This window comes from Rhinatrema bivittatum, chromosome 2, assembly GCF_901001135.1.
Source record: "Rhinatrema bivittatum chromosome 2, aRhiBiv1.1, whole genome shotgun sequence".
NCBI classification, from domain to species: Eukaryota; Metazoa; Chordata; class Amphibia; order Gymnophiona; family Rhinatrematidae; genus Rhinatrema; species Rhinatrema bivittatum.
This window is the reverse complement of record NC_042616.1, coordinates 40,872,434-40,890,177: the sequence shown is the minus strand read 5'-3', so window position 1 is coordinate 40,890,177 and position 17,744 is coordinate 40,872,434. Positions and strand designations below refer to the sequence as shown.

General features: G+C 42.5%; 1 protein-coding gene across 1 annotated transcript; it reads right to left on the bottom strand.

Moving 5' to 3' along the window:
- Positions 1–3,849: 3,849 nt before the first annotated feature.
- LOC115085918 (gastrula zinc finger protein XlCGF26.1-like) lies at positions 3,850–15,826 on the bottom strand. Its single transcript, XM_029592460.1, has 3 exons — positions 15,527–15,826; positions 15,058–15,184; positions 3,850–6,626 (listed from the first exon to the last, which is right to left on the bottom strand). The coding sequence occupies exons 1-3, from the start codon at positions 15,548–15,550 to the stop codon at positions 4,867–4,869; spliced, it is 1,911 nt and encodes a 636-aa protein (XP_029448320.1). The 5' UTR covers positions 15,551–15,826; the 3' UTR covers positions 3,850–4,866.
- Positions 15,827–17,744: the final 1,918 nt, after the last annotated feature.

Below are 17,744 nucleotides of genomic sequence, written 5' to 3'. Positions count from 1 at the left end.
AACTACCTTACCTTTACAGGAACCTCATGCACATTACCAAACATTCTCTCATTCGCTCTTTTTAAAAATGTAATTGTCCTTTCATTAAATGTTTTATTTTACTTCTCAATAGGCCTCTAATACAGAGAGCTTAACTGCACCTCTGCACACTTAGGTGTCTAACTCTCATCTCTCACTGTTTCTCTCTAACCATCCTTTCTTTTCTTAGTTACCGCTTTACTTTTCAGAGTTGTTTTGGTTTATACTGCATCAAACAGGGGCGTGTTCGGAACCCACCAAATAAGACTATTCATTTATTGCTTTAACTTTCCTAAACTATTATATCTTTTCCAGTTATCATAAAACTATTTTTCATATTTTCTTTTGCCTTTTCTGATATTTTGTATTCATTCTAATCCTTTCGCCATTCATATTATATGTATGAATTTCATCCAGACTGCATTTAAACCTGACTTTACCAGCCTGTATCAGAATGTCAGTTCACAGACGCTGGCCACAGTTCACCATCCCTCTCCCCTTTTTAACACTCACCCAGCAGCTCTCCTCCCTCGGCCCTTGCCTCTCTGTCACGAAAGGAAAAATCATCCACAGTATACAGAGGATTCAAATTGGCCGACTGCTGCTAAACAGCTGATGTTTTTCTCTGCTTCCTTCACTCCCCTGCCGTCTCAGCAGCAGCCCTTTCCCCTAGCAACAGCCACAGCCCTGCCAGACATGGCTCGCATCTCACCTTACTTCTTGCTCCGCTTACTTTCTTTTCAGGGCTCAACTTTATTCCCTGCCTCACTGATTGTATCCAATCTAACTCAGGCGCTGCTCATCACCTCTTGAGACAAGCAGCAGACAGAAACTTCTTTTCCTGACAAAGTGAATACATTGGCTCTCCCCGCAGGTCCCGTTTTCAGCTAAGCTTTTTTTTTCTAATTAATTTATTTATACTATTTACATTAGCATGGGGCACATTTAAAACTAATTGGAGAAAGTGCTTTTTCACTCAAGGCACAATTAAACTCTGGAATTTGTTGCCAGGGGATGTGGTTAGTGCAGTTAGTATAGCTGGGCTTAAAAAAGAATTGGATAAGTTCTTGGAGGAGAAGTCCATTACCTGCTATTAATTAAGCTGACTTAGAAAATAGCCACTGCTATTACTAGCATCAGTAACATGGGATAGACTTAGTTTTTGGGAACGTTTCAGGTTCTTGTGGCCTGGATTGGCCACTGTTGGAGACAGGATGCTGGGCTTGATGGACCCTTGGTCTGACCCAGTTCTTATGTTAACATGTAAAAAAGAATATTCAAATTCTGGTGTCACCTCAGCAAAATAATCCCTCCACTGCTATTTTGTGAAGTAATACAAACTCCTGCAAAGAGACATCTAGAACCTTGCCATACCATACAGTCACAGCACGGACTCTCAGGATTCAAATAACAGCAACCTTATGAAAAAGTAGCAATGCAAATACTAAACCAGACCCTAGAACATTAATATATCATCTATCAGAGTTACAGAACAAGCTGACTACTACAGAGAAACTACACGCTAGCAGAAATACTGCACTTCAGTCACACACACACACAGGCAAAACAGATACCAACCCTTACCTAATATAGAAAAAAGAGACTACAAATTAGAAACAGAACCACACAGACAAAACCAAAATAGAAAGCCCGAGAAACTAGACTCTGAACAGTGGAATACTGAAGAAAGAGCCAAATTAAAAAATATAAGAAATGCACATTCCCAAAGATGGCATAGTCCAATTGCTAAAATCCCCAAATAATTTTTTTTTACTTTTGTTGTCTGATGTTTGTACTTTTCTAATCAGTTGGTCCTGGTCTCTTTTTCCCATTTTTACCTTGTCACTCATTTCCTAATCCTTTTCAGTGTCTCTCTTCTCCTACTGTCTTCTTCCTTTCCTCCCCCAAACACACACATACACACACAGTTTCTCTCACAGGACTCCCTAACACACAAGCTCTCACTCTCTCACCCCCGCCCAGGCTCCCATTCTTATGCACACAGAGACACGCACCCAGGCTCCCATTCTCACCCACACACACACAGGGCTTTTTCATTAGGCACAGCCAAAGTCCTACTTCTGCCACCGTGGGGATGGAATCCTACGGCGACCTGTCTGGCCCCTTCTTGTCCATGTTGACAGTTTAATGCAGTGGTTCTCAACCTTTTTCCCCATCGTAACACACCTGACAGACCATGCTCACATGTGTGACACACTGCTCATTACAATTCACGGCAGAAATAAAAAATAAAGGTCCAGTATTATTTTTATTGTTAAGAATGACACAAGGAAAGATACATATTCTGTCTGAACAGAAATTGCTCTCTCTCTTTCTCTCATTTACACACAGGCTCTCAATCACATACTCACATGCTCCCTCACCTAAACCATTTCTCAATCACACACAGACACATATACTCTATCTTTCTCACAGGCTCTCAATCACATACTCCCTCACCTAAACCAGCTCTCAATCATTCACATACATGCTATCTCACACACACACACAGGATCTCAACACATAAGCTTGCTCATCCACTCACTCCCCCCCCCCCCCCCCAAACTAGCGGCAGCAACAGCTTCCTCCATGTCCAACCCTAAAGGCAGCAGCAACCTACTTCACTTTCAGCCCTCGCGGAGAAGGAGTCCCATCGGCGGCGGGGATTGACGATCTTCTTCATTTTCCTCCGAGCCGCGCTGCACATTTTTCCGGCCGCGCCTCTCACTCTGTTCTTCGGGCTGACGCTGACCACACTAGCATGGTCTCTCCTTCCTGCGCATGCACTCGCTGCTCACCACTTCCGCTTCCGGGCCGTGGGGGGGCGGGAAGAAGAGACCATGCCGGTGCCGCTGACTCCAGCTGTCCTGCCGCGTTCCGCCCGGGCTGACAGCATTTTAAGCCCGGGTGGAGGAGGATCGGGGAGCCACTGAGTCAGCGGGGACAGGATCCTACGACGGCATTGCTCCGAAAGGCCTCTTCTGGTTGGGTGGGCAGTTGCCCACCTAATTTGGACCCAGGCCCACCCGTGGCTACGCCACTGGGCCAGGTGCTTAACCACCAACTCCTCCTTCTCTTGCTCTCTCTTCTGACTTGCACTACCCTTCATGGCTTGTCTTACCTTACTTTTGCCCTTGGATGTTGGATCACTCTCATTCACTGGCATCGCACCCTTTGCCTCCTGATTGCTTTTGGCTGTTCCTGCTCCTTGCCTGTTCTGGCACTACTAGCCACCCCTTCTCTTTATCAGCCATTCATTCTTTTAAAACCATTACTACTACTACTTAACACTTTCCTAGCACTAATGTTATCGCTTACATACTACTTTTCCTTAATTTTTGTTATTTCAGCTCTTACATTTTGGCAAGTTGCTTTTTCTTAGATATTTATTCCCTTTTCTCCTAGTTTTTGCAATTCACTTTTTGTACACCCTCTTGGTTTATAGACAGGGTATGTGGCACAAAACCAGCAGGCAGTTGTCTCCTTTTTATCTTCGGGTAGCTGGTATCTCTCCCTCTTAGTTTTTCTCATTATCTTCTGTGCTCTGCTTCCGGCCACAGCGGGTCCATGACAGGGTCACCATGACCTAAGACTGTAGCAGGGGAGCTTGTCCTCACCTGAAGGGTCTGCACTATTGCTGCCCTCATTGTTAGTCCTGGTGCTGAAGCCAAGGGTGGGCCCTGGTTTATCCAGAGCGGAATGCGGCCCGTATACATTTTGATCTTTCCTTCCTTTCATATTTCAGCAGTGATGGTGGTCGAGATGTGATATAACAGGTCTCAACCGGAAGGTACTTAGAAAGACTTGATTTTCTTTATTAAAAAATTGTTTATTGATACAACAGGCAAAAATAGATACACACTGTTTTATGTTCTATCCACATATACAAAAAGTACACTTGCACAGCAGATAACATTCTATAGGAGAAAAGAGACACAACTATAAAAAACCAGCATAGCAAACTTAAAGTACAAGAAATATAAAACAAAAGTCATGAAGACAAAAAGCATAGAAGTCAATATTATATGAAGTGCAAAAATAATAAAAGTACCAAAGCAAAACCATGGCACATCCTGCACTTTTATGGAGTAGTATCTCCAAAAATAACTCCATATTTGATCATATTTTGCCTATTCTCTTTTAATGGATTAGGACAACTTCTCAATGGGCCTGATTTTCAAAAGCATTCACATACTTAAAACTTGATTTTATATGTGTAAATGCACTTTACTTGTGTTCAGTGACTTTTGAAAATTGCTACAATACACTGTATACTATTGAATTGTCCATAGGTTTTACCTGCATTAAGTGCATTTAATGCAGGTAAATGGCTTTTGAAAATTGCTACAATAGTATGTTACATTTACATGCATAACTCCTTTGAAAATTCACCTGAACGTGAGCAATTTCAAATGGTTGCACTTTCCATAACTCCAAAGTTGGAGTTGTTTTCCAATGTTTAGCAATGGTGAATCTAGCAGCCAGAAACAATTGGGATATTAATTTTCTGAATTTTTTTTTTTAGAAATGTTTAATGCACCCCAGGACCAAATCAGGAGATACCACCAATGGAAATACATTCACCCAGAAAAAGGAAACAAAAGGTCAAGTCCACCACATGTGGAAGTGTGTACCCCTGAGCCCATTCCCCCTCCAGCACAAGGGACTAGAGTGAGAATTGTAATTTTTACACATGATGTAAAAAACAGCTCATTAGATCTGAGCACTGCCTACATAATGAGATTGTAAAAGCATCTGTCCCTAATTTATCCCAATTGATATCCTTCCAAATGAATCGAGAGTTCCTCATTCCATTGCAAGATTAAGGAATGACTGAAATATACTTTATTAAATTATTCTCTCCTCCCTCAGACCCCTCATTCCAGAGTGATTTCTCTGGTGGCTTGTGAGATGTGTTTTCTGATTGAAGTTTTTACCACATTCAGTACATGTATATGGTTTCACTCCAGTGTGGATTCGCTGGTGCGTCGTGAGGTATTCCTTTTGTCTAAAACTTTTACCACACTCTGTGCATGCAAAAGGTTTCACTCCAGAGTGGATTCTCTGATGGTTTGTGAGGTGTGTTTTCTGTTTGAAGTCTTTACCACATTCAGTGCAAGTAAATGGTTTCACACCAGTGTGGATTCTCTGGTGTGTTGTAAGAACTCCTTTTTGCTTAAAGCTTTTACCACACTCTGGACATGTAAATGGTTTCACACCTGTGTGGATTCTCTGGTGGTTTATAAGGTGTGTCTTATGATTGAAGTGTTTACTACACTCAGTGCAGGTAAATCGTTTCACCTCCGTGTGAATGCTCTGGTGGCTTCTTAGGAGTGTCTTATTATTGAATTGTTTACCACAGTTAGTACACATAAATGTCTTCTCTCTATTGTGGATTCTCTGATGGGTTGTGAGGTGTGTCTTCTGGTTGAAGTCTTTACCACATTCTGTACACATAAATGGTTTAATTCCTGTGTGGATTATTTGGTGCCTTCTGAGGTTGTTCTTCAGACTGAAGCTTTTACCACACTGAGAACATGTAAAAGGTTTCACTCCTTTGTGAGTTATCTGGTGGCTTGTGAGGTTGACCATCTTATTGAAGCCTTTGCCACATTCAGTACATGTAAATCGTTTCACTCCTGTGTGGATGCTCTGGTGCATTGTAAGGTCTCTTTTCTGCTTGAAGCCTTTACCACACTCAGTACATATAAAGCATTTCACGTCCACATGTATTCTCTGATGGCTTGTGAGGTATGCCTTTTGATTGAAACCTTTTCCACATTCAGTACATGTGTATTTCCTCTCTTCTTTTTGGATATTCTGGTGCTGTGAGATGTCTGCCTTCCTAATGAAGCATGTTTCAGATTTATTAGAAGACAATGGCATCTCATCAGTATTGTTTTTTTGATGTTTTGTGACGGCTTTCCTCTGATATAAGCTTTTGTTACTTTTAGCAGTTGAAATTGCTCTCTCTCCTTGGTGAAATTTTGGGTGTTTTGTGAAATTTGTTTTCTGCTTGAAGATTTTCTCACAATTAGTGTAGCTTTTCTGGTACTTTATGAGGCTTGCTTTATTAAGAAAGCTTTTGCCGTATTCTGTACTTGTACATAGCCTCTCTCCTTTGTTAATTTTCTGGTGTTGCCATAGTTCTCTGTTCCTACTAAAACCTTTCCCATCATCAGAACATGTAAAAGGTCTCTCTCCTTTGCTTGTTTCCTTGTGTCCCTTTGGTTCTCCCTTCTGTCTGAAGGTTTTCTTGCAGTCTGTAGAAGTAGACCGTCTCACATCAGTCTGAATTCTCCACTCTGACTTCAGAGTTTCAGAATCCCTGAAGAATATCACACACACCTCACATAAACATCTTTCTTCTGTCATCAGGTTTCTCTGCTCTTCCCCAGTATATGTGATATTTCTGGCACTTTGCTCACCCAGAGCTGAGTCTCCTGTTGAATTTCTTTGCTTCTTGTCTGAGATGCATTGATTCCTGCAATCTTTTCCGCAGGCAGAATGGGAAGTACCTCTTTCTGATAACATCTCGTTCTTTTCCGGAGTCACGCTAAACTCCCAGTGATGTGACCCTGTATTAAATTTGCTGGGATCATCCTTTTCTAGATAAATAAACAAAGATTGCATATTAATGAAGGAGAAGAGCAGTCTATTGAGTTCAGTAATATGTTAGCATTTGGTTGTTTTTTTTCTTGTCCAGTTTCTGCTATTCTGCTGAAGAAGGAGCAGTACAAAATGTTCCCTGCAACAAATATTCCCTGCAACTCTGTGTCAAATTCTGTTATATCTAAAAGAAAATAAATATTTGTACATCACGCATCTGTCTCAGGTGATTGTGGGGGACAATTTTCAAAGCCATTTATGCAGGTAAATTGACCATTTGAAAAAATGTCCCTCCCTGCAAGCAGCTTAGATAGTTGCACAATACCCAAACTTTTAACCGCCTTTACAGAAGGCATTCCCAGCACCATTGAGGTCAGGGGAAGAAAGGCATGGAGTTAGACTGCATTTTCAAATTTTGCATGGCAAACATACCAGTGCACTTTGCCCCAATGCAGACTCTAAAAATTGCCTCCATGGTGTGCACTGAAGAGTCAGAATGGAGGAGCGAGCATGGGGCACACGAGAGGTCACCCAGCATAAGAGGGCAGATCACAAAAAAAGAGCAGGGGCAAAGGATAGAAGAACAGGGACGGAAGACAATAATTCCGGGGGTAGTTGTAACAAAAAGGATAAAAATCATAAAACATGGAACTGAAAACATTAAAAAAATAATTATAGAAATACTTAAAAAATATTTTGCTATGATTCAGTGAGATGTATATTTCCTGGGATTGCTTATTTGAAAAAACAAAAATGCATTTTCTGGCTGAGTTACCATTTAGGTAAAGTGATGAATCTTTAAACTGCATTCAGTAAATCTGCTCTTCCCTCCATCAATCCCACCTACAACCAGTACTCCCCTTGAAACATTTGGAGACCCTAAGTCTCATATTCATTAAAAGTTCATCCTTCCTCGATTTAATCCCACCTACCTTAAATCCTCTCAGTCATGGCTTTGCTGTCTTAACTCAGAACCTCTTCTTATTTCTCATTGTGTGTCCCGTCTGTCTATTTTGACTAGATCAGGGGTGGCCATCACCGGTCCGTGAGAACCACAACTAGGCCAGGGTTTCATGCTATCCACAATGAATATGCAGGAGATTGATTTGCATACAGTCACGGCAGGGCATGCAGATCTCTCTCATGCATATTCATTGTGGATATCCTGAAAAGCTGGCTGGTTTGTGGCTCTTGAGGACCAGGGTTGGCCATCCCTGGAGTAGGGACTGTCCATTAAGTGTCTCTCTGTTGCACAGTGTACATTGGGTATGTGCTATGCAGATCATGATAATATATGTGTGCGCACACTCTACACAGACACACAATGGACAATCTCCACTCCTTGAAGCTCACAATCTAATCAGGACAGTCAGAACGCGCAATGACTCATAGGGTGGATGACAGAGAAGACCGAGCTTTGGTCTTCAGAGGGGTGATATTGTTCCCGGCTTGCTGACACCCTTCTTTACTAGTTCTAAATAGTGCCCCACCTACTAAATGATTTGGCCGCTCTCTGCTTACTATTTTGATTTTCAGTTGTAGTCCATCATGTTATAACTAGACACAAAAACTGAACCACATTCACGTCCGGGCCAATTGTCCAAACCGTCCAATACCAGAATCGGCGATCCTGTACCCTGCGCCATTGAATCCAAGGGCTCCACAGCCCTCGGCGCCATTTTGAATTTGACTGTGATAAACTTTAGCCACTGCCACTGTGGTAACCGAACTCTCATGCAGAGCAAAGTGTACGTTCAATTTGACAAGGTCTGAACAGACTGGCTCTCTCTCACCCTCTTCACCACGCACTCCTCTGGCTCTCTCTCACACCTACCACCCCTTCTCTGGTTCTCTTTCACCCCATTACCACCTATAAGCTCTCTGTCACCATCCTCCACTTCACATTACGTCTTGGTCCTTCTCAACGTTACTGCCACTTTTGATACCATTGAACACAACATTCTTCCTAACCGTCCGAAATCTATTGTTATCTCTGGGACAGTTTAAATTGGTTGTCTTGCTACCTTACAGACAGAACCCAACAGGTTAGGAAGAGTTCCTCTGTCTCAAACTGGTTTCCAACATCCTCAGGTATCCCTCAAGGATCGTCATTATCCACTACTCTATTCAACAATTATTTAGCTGCCCTCTGCAAATTTTGTCTTGTCTTGGTGAATATTTCAATACTTACAGAGTTGACATACAATTCTTTATTCCTTATAAACACCTCCTGGTCCAAACCTCTAGCTTTAGTTTCCCTTTTCCTCAATTCAGTATAACGATGGTTAACTCTAAACAGGTAGAAACTTAGCCTGACAAAAATAGAAATAATCTTACTTATGAGATTAAAATCCCCTACTTATGATATCCCTGTTTTGCTCACTTTTCAAGGCCATAATATTCCCAAGTCCTGGAACGCTAGAAACCTGGCAATCATAATTGATTCTAACCTTTCTATGCAAAATCATATCTCCTCAGTTGTAACATTTTTCTACAAGCTTCAATTACTGAAAACAACTAAAGCCATTGCTTGAAGTACAGGATTCATTTCTTAATAAGCTTGACTACTGCAATTCTTTATATCTCGGTTTACCTGCCAATGTGATTTGGCTGCTTCATGTCATCCAGACTTCTGCTGCTAGACTCCTTACTGGAACTAAAGTACGCAGCCGTGTCTCTCCTGCACTTTACTCACTTTCCTGGCTCCCAATCTAATACAAAGTCATAACGATACATAATATCCTTCAAAATGACTGTCCGGGGGCCGATGATTGTGGAGAGAAAGGGGCTGCCACAACCTGCCTGGCTCAACGGAGTGGAGACTGATTAAAATCCAGCTATCAGCTGTGGGACTCCCTTGACGCTGACATCATCAGCCAGAGACCGCAAGCTTAAAAGCCTGCGGAACTGTGGTGCACCGCTGCCGCCGGCATGCCACCTAAGCCACGCACGCCGAAGGGGCGTGTGCACGGCTTAGATCGTCTTGATTTTATGGTGTTTATATGGGGCGTGAAAGAAAAGCCAAGTTTGTGACATCCTCTCCGGCTCCGCAAAAAACCGGCCCCATGGACGCTCACATATGCAGGAGTAATTTGCCACAAAAAGACTGTGAGGGAGACTCACTGGATGCCTCCTTAAGTCCTGGCATGGGACCTATGCCTCTACATCCCCCAGGAGGAATATCAGGAGGAATCTCCACTGAAAGAGAAACTGCAAATGGAAGTGGCTTTGAAATTTTTTTCTCAGTCACTGAAAAATGCAACACCTCCCTGCTTGCAGCTAGAACAGCAGGAAGCAGGTGAAGGAACTCTGACGATTAATATAGACAGTGCACGGGTTAACACTGTGGACGAATCTAATGTAACCCTGGGTGATCTTTGGAGGATGCTGATAAAGCTAGATTCTAATGTATCACAGATGAACTCTTCCTTTAATACAACAGTTAATAGGAATAAATCTGTTATACAGGAACAAGGGAAAAGATTAAAGGATGTAGAGGTCTTAGTTGAAAATATGACATTAGAATTACAAAATGTAAAAATGTTGGAAAATCATCATATATCTGACAAAATGGTTTTACATGCTGATTTGGAGAACATAGAAAATGTTATTAGAATAAAAAATGTACGTTTCATAAATTTTCCAATTACTAGATTACTCTCACCCTTTGAGATGTTTTCGAAATATCTAAGGGAAAATTTGGCATGTGAAGAGATACCCTTTGATCTAAAAAATGTATTATTTCCCGGCCCAAACAAGTAATACACCTGGGAGAGAGGAGGAGAGTACACCAGGTGTATCTACTTTTTTGGAGGATTCCATTGATTTGATAGATAAGAGGGCAACACTATTTGTTTCTATTGTTTTAGAAAAGGATAAAGAATTCATTCTTGATAAGTTCTTTAAAAATAAAGGTATATTATTCTGTGGGCAGAGGTGTTTGTATTTCCTGATGTCTCCAAGCCTACTCAGGCAAGGAGGGAAAAAAAAATGTCTTTCCTTGAAAAATAAAACTTTAGAATTAGGTGCATCTTTTAATCTGAAATATCCTAGTAAATGTTTTATTAATTTTCAAGGAAAAAAGTATGTTTTCACGGAACCTTCACACCTGGATCTATTTTTGAGGGACAAAAGTGAGGTAAATTTGGGTAAAGCTATATCAGTAGCAGAAAGGCCAGATAAAATAGTAGAAGCAGCTTCTTCTCTCCGAAATTATGTATTGGTACTTTGTTTCTTTTTAGTTTTCGGCTCCCTTTATTATTTGTATTAGCGTGATGGCTAAATCTTATGAGTTTAGAATGGAATATCATTCTTGTATTTGTTTTATAATAGTTGTCTTACTAAATTGCCTTCAATATGCACAGAAATGTGAACTTGTAATTATAAAGTGAAATATATAATAGAGTAAATTGAAAAAAAAAAAAAAGACTGTCCTCCATCTATACAAACTTACTAGACACCTACACTCCTCAAATAAAAATGTATTAGAAATCCCAACAGGGATACCTGCAAGGCAAGACATCAGCAGAAATCAGGCCTTCTCTATGGCTGGCCCCCTTCTGTGAAACTCCATGCCAGATGACCCAAGAGATGTTGCCTCGGCAAAGCAATTTTAAAAAGTTTTAAAAAACGTATCTTTTCTCCAAAGCTTATTCCTAATATCCCCCACAATTAGAGCTATGATTTATAAACCTGTCTTCCACCTATCCAGAACACTGATAGTGTTTAGTTAATTTGCCTAATGTGCTTCTATGTATTATATTTTATTTAACTGCGTAGGTTAATTTGTAAGCCGCGAACTATTGTAGAGCGTGGGATATGCAAGTTTTAAAATAAAGAAAGAAATTGCTCTGCTCCTTTTGTTTTTTTCAGCCCCTCCCTTCCTGTTCTCTGCAGGCTGCCTGGAAGGGAGGAGCTGGAGCAGTAGAACAGAACAGCCGTTCGAGATTCAGGGTACTGACCAACAGATTTGGGCCAGGAGCCCTATGTGCTCACGGCTACTGATCCCCCTGGCTCCTACTGTGAACAGTGCAGTACATTATCAGGCTCATTTCAGTATGCGCAAGCCTCATCATCCCTTGCACATTAAGCATGCTCAGAGAAATGGCAGGAAGGTAAAAACAGTTCCCCCACATCTCTCTCCATACGAAACTCCTTCCAATCCCTCGCCTCCCCCGACTCCTGGGGAATCAATGGGAAAAAGAAAACAAAAAGAGAGACATTCTGATGTGATGCCTCTCTCACACCTCTATGGCTTTCTTTCTCTCTCAAAGCCTTTCCCCTCTGACACATGCCCCTGCACACACCCCCATCACCACCCTACTTCACCCATGCCTCCTAACCACCCTCCCCAAAACATCTCCATCTTTATTGCACCTTCGCCTTCACCCCATCTTGCACCCACTCCCTCTCCCCACAGAAGCTTTTTCCCATTCCCTGCCTTACCATTTCCCAGCTTTCTAACATTCCCTCTTCTTACCCTCCACCCACTATCCCGCTGCACTAGTTCCATCTCCCTTCAAGCTTTAACCCCTTTCATGCTTTCAAAACCCCCATGCTGCTCATACATCCTATCTCTTCCACTCCCCCAACCCCCTTCAAGGTCTCTCTCACACACTTTTCCCCTTCCACACCTGATCCTTTCCTACCTATTGTGAAACACAAGACAACTGGGACTTTGGGGAGGAAAAAGGTGATAGAGAAACAAGATTGCACTGCAGACTTCAAGAAGAGGGCATTCACCCCCTACATGACTTTCCTACTATAAATCACTCCTTCCTCATCTCCCCCTAGCATTAATTCTATTGTCAATGTTCATTTCCTCCTCCTTTGTGCTGCTCCCTCCCCTCTTCTCTCTCCTCCTCTCTCAGTTAAACTTCCCCTCCCCTTCTACATGCCAGACAATGTAACCTGTGCAAACGGCTGCAATTTCCAGCTTCCTCCGTCTCACTGATTGACAAATGCAGGTGATTAGCAACAGCCACTCTGTCTGCTGATCCCCATCTGTAGGAGGCACACTGGATTCTTGCTGTTTCCTCTCTCCTCTAGAAGCTGCCACCCTGTGCTAATGCATGGTTTGCACACACCCTTCTTCTCACTCTGTCAAGCATGCACTGCCCTTTTGGATTTATGCATCCCAAATGCATTGAGACTTAACTGTCAAGCACTTACAGTATCTATGTTTCAACCTTCCACGCTGCTCCTTCTCTTTATACTTCCAGCCCAGACGGAAATGGGTTGGGATCTAGTGCATTCCCTCAATTTAAATCCAGCCATAACAGCAAAAGTCCTCAGCCAAGCATTATGTTCGGATTGAACTGATATGGAGAACACATACCTTTAAAGCTACTGCCACCCACCACATGACATTCATTCTACCATAATCCATTATATCCAAAATTGTTTAAGAAGCTGTTCTCTAAATAGGACATTGGGACATAATGGGTTAATTATAACTCACTTACACTGCCATGTATTATGTACATTCTGCCCTCACTCTATTCCAATATCCCCAGTGTCTTGCAACAGATCGGGGGAGATTCTGTATCAAAATCTATTATTATTATTATTATTTATTGTTTTTGTTATACCGAGTTTCATGATAGGCATCACATCAACCCGGTTTACAAATAACAAGGAGTGTAAAGCATAACGTAACGTAAAAAACAATATTTTCAATAAGAACCTTGAACTTTAAATACAGTGAATCAGAAAAAGGGAGAGGGAAAGTTACAAAAAACAAGGAAAATAAACTTGGGATGGAAGGGGAGAAATTGAACAGCACAATATTTACATTTCAGCCTATTGATACATTAGAATAGCAAGTGAAAAAATAAGACTATGAAACGGTACATAGGTAATCAAATGAATAAATATGACACAGTTGTGAATGGTAATAGTATGATAAATATTCAGCAGGAATTAGTGAGAGAGGGTTTGAGGTTGGTTGATTCGTGTTTACATTCCATTATTGCATACGAGTTAGTGCTAGTGAGAGGAGGTTTTATTCAAGGCTTGGAAATGCTTTTTTGAAAAGCCAAGTTTTTAGTCTTTTCCTAAATGTTAAAGAGCATGGCTCTTGTCTCAAATCAGGTGGGATCGAGTTCCAGAGAGCTGGACCTGCTGATGAGAAGGCTCTGAGACTCAAGGATTTATGTTGGTAGGTTTTGGCCTTTGGAATTTGGAGTGACTCTTTGTAGTGTTCCTGATAGGCCTGGCGGAGGTGAATTTTTTAAGTGGTATTTGTAGGTCGAGTTGCGTGTGTTGGTTGATAGTTTTGTAAATGATGTTAATGGTTTTGTACATGATTCTATAGTGGATCGGAAGCCAATGGAGGTTTTTGAGAATAGGTGAAATGTGGTCAATTTTCCTGGAATTTGTAAGGACTCTGGCTGCAGAGTTCTGAACCATTTGTAAAGGTTTGGTGTAAGAAGCTGGGAGGCCTAATAGTAATGAGTTGCAATAATCTAGTTTGGAAAAGATTATTGCTTGCAAGATTGCTTGCAAAATCTAGAAAATTCTGTGGCAATGTTGTAAAACGTATGTGGAACAATCGCAAACTTTACATTGAGTTGCATATTAAATAAGAATTAAATTTACTATATAAAAGCAACATCATTTCCTCATTTTTTCATGTTATGATAATTTGCTTTGCTCTTTTTTGAGGGGTTTTTTGTGCAGTAGGCACCTTTTCAACAGTTATGGCAAAGTTAGAAAGGGGAACCAGTATGAGAATGGAAACCTAGGGTTGGAGAGGAACAGGAGGAGAGAGATGCCAGAGAGGTAAGGAAGAGGAGAAGAATTTGAGATCGGACAGGAAAAAAGGGGATCTGAAATGTTGGAAAGAGGATAGGAAAAGAGAGAAAAGGAGGACCCAAAATGGGTGTATGAAGAAGAGAGGAGAGAAGAAATGGATTGGAGGAGAAGGGGGATCTAGGACTAAGGGAAGATGAAGGAGATAGGGGAACACAGGACTGGAGGGAGAGGGTAGATCAAGAATGAAGACGAGAACAAAAAGGAATTTCAAGAATTGGGGGGTGTGAGTGAGTGGATCCAAGACCGAGCGCTTGGAGAGGCAGATTCCAACTCTAACTTCCCTTCTCATCCATGCAATTTCCTCTCTCTCTCAGACACCCAGTATTAATCAACTTATCCCTCTCATACATGCACAACTTTCCTATTCCATCACTCCTCCATCCCCTGGTGATGATAACTTCCCTCTCAGATAATTCCCTTCTCAACGCTGCCAATTGATCCCCCTAGATTCATCACTCCAGCCCTGCATGTGACAATGATCGGATGCAAAATGATCATTGCAGAACTTGCTCAATTTGGTTTTTGCCTAAATAACAACAAGTGACCCTCACACGCAGAATTTTATTTTTCTTCATGGCCCATATCTGCATATTAAAATGTAAAATTATCCCTTACCCAGTGAACTCAGGGTCTCATAATTCTCCTTCATCACATCCTTGTAAAGCTCCTTCTGCTGTTCTTCTAAATCATCCCACTCTTCCTGAGAGAAATAGACAGCGATGTCCTCAAAGGTTACTGGGACCTGAAACACAAACCCTTCCACATTCAGCACCTTCTGCATCCCCTCCATCAGGGGATCTCCCATTACTGGGGCTCAGCAGGGTATGGGCAGAGTTTTCAGTGGACAGTCACATAACAGCTAATCAAAGAGCAGGATTATGAGAAAGGGAAACCAGTTACTCATAGAGCCTGGGACACAAACTCTCACTCTGTGGGGCTCATGGTCTCTCGCCTTACATGCAGAAGGGTCCCAAAGTACCTTTTCTGCATCCCAGGTCTCCTTGGGGTCCTATTAAAGTCCCAGGTTAGAAAGCTGCAGCAAGGTTTGAATAGCGAGGGCAGGAATTTGGGGGCAATCTCCTACCTGAGCAGAAGCTCCTACAGGCATTTTCTTCTCTGCTTTTAGGATTGAAAAGGGCTCCTTTTCGGGCTGGGGAAGAGTGTTTGCCTTTTGCAGTGCAGCTCGGGGGCAGTTCCTATTTCAAACCTAGGCCAGGCTGTTAAAAGGAGCAGGATGAGGAGGGAAGAAAAGGGCAGAAACTGAGATTTGGGGCGGAAGGTTTCTCATTTCCAGTTGTTAACGGGCAAACGAAAGAAGAAAAAGGCTCTGTCTTTCTATCTACTATATATGGCAGCTCTTCTTCCTACTGAGCGCAGATAGATGACATCACCCAGGGAAGGGCGGAGCTTTACAGTGAGCCAAGACTGATGACATCTCCCAGGGTAGGGCGGAGCTTTACACTGAGCCAAGACTGATGACATCTCCCAGGTTACGGCGGAGCTTTATACTGAGCGCAGACTGATGACATCACCCAGGGAAGGGCGGAGTTTTACACTGAGCACAGACAGATGGCATCAGATAGGGAAGGGCGGAGCTTTTCACTGAGCAAAGACTGATGACATCTCCCAGGTTACGGCGGAGCTTTATACTGAGCGCAGGCTGATGACATCTCCCAGGGAAGGGCGGAGTTTTACACTGGGCCAAGACTGATGACATCGCCCAGCGTAGGGCGGAGCTTTACACTGAGCACAGACAGATGGCATCAGATAGGGAAGGGCGGAGCTTTTCACTGAGCAAAGACTGATGACATCTCCCAGGGTAGGGCGGAGCTTTACACTGAGCGCAGACTGATGACATCTCCCAGGGTAGGGCGGAGCTTTACACTGAGCACAGACTGATGGCATCAGATAGGGAAGGGCGGAGCTTTACACTGAGGATAGGCTGGTGCTATGAAACTGTTAGTAGCTGCCTGAGGAAATAGTTACAGGAGGCAGGAGCAGAGGAGCTAAAGAAAACCAGAAGTGATCCTGCAGCAGCTGACTAACAATTCCCCAGGCTGCCTTACAGACAAGCAGGAGGTGATTCTCAACATAGAAACATAACGGCAGAAAAATATCATATGGCTCATTTAGTTTGTCCACGCATGCTTCCTTAAACAAGCAATAGCTTGCATCAAATCCCCCTTTTTCAGTGTAATAGTCAATCTAGAGTGGTTAACCTTTTTACACACCCTAACTGGGCACCTAGTGGGGGGGCATGAAACAATGTCCCTTTTGAGCCTGAAGCTCAGGGGCTGGAGGAACATGCTTTGGTCATGAGTGAGATCAAACAGAAAGAAGGAGATAGTCTGAACAGCTCAACTGAAGTGGAATGATCTGCAGCTTGAGTCATGTGGATGTCAGTAGTTCTCTGCTGCCAGCAGTGGTGGTTGGGCTGGGATGGCAGGAATAGGATTACATATCTTTAGGGTGATGGGCTGGTAGTGGGATACTATCTGTTGTGGGCACAGCTGCGTAGCATAGACTGGTAGGATGACAGCCAGGCTGGATTGGAAGAAACTGGAGCTGCTAGCCATATAAAGTTTATTAAAAAAACAAAAATCGAGCACAAGGAAAGGCAGCAGCAGGAATTCTACTTTTTCCATCCCCCAAATATAATGGCAATGACTGAGCAGGGCAGGAAATGTCCCCCACTGCGGAAACCGATGGCAGAGCACCAATGTGGGCTCATTTGGGAGGTGCGAAGCCCAAAGATTGCCGAGAGAGAAACTTAGAAGATTTGCCGGGGGGGGGGGCAGTAGCCAAAGATTATAGACAGGGGCCAGTAAGAGGCAAGGTTCCCGCACATCAAGGCCCCCAGACAGATTGCGAACAGACCATTCGCAAAAGAAGGGAATACTCTATGCCTGCTCAATGCTAGGAGCACACAATGACAGGGAAGAGGCCCTCTCAACACTACTCCATGTGGGGGGATGATTACAGGAGTTTTTAATCAGGTCACAGAGGATCAGAGTATCCTGGATATTATATGGAGGTGATCACCTGTAGGAGTATCTGGTATTGATATCTTACATTTGATTAACAGAATTTAATTTGGTAACCTTAGAATACGAATTCTTTAGTTTTAGGGAGCAGATAAATACACTTTTTATGAGGCAGTAAGTTAATTTTATTAGCCTAAGTAAAACAATTAATACTATTATTTATTTTCTTTGTTGATTTTGGTTTAGTTGTTGCTCATAAGTATGCCCACTGCCTTGAGCTAGTCCTTTCCTTCAGATGCTGTCTCTGACTTTTCCACC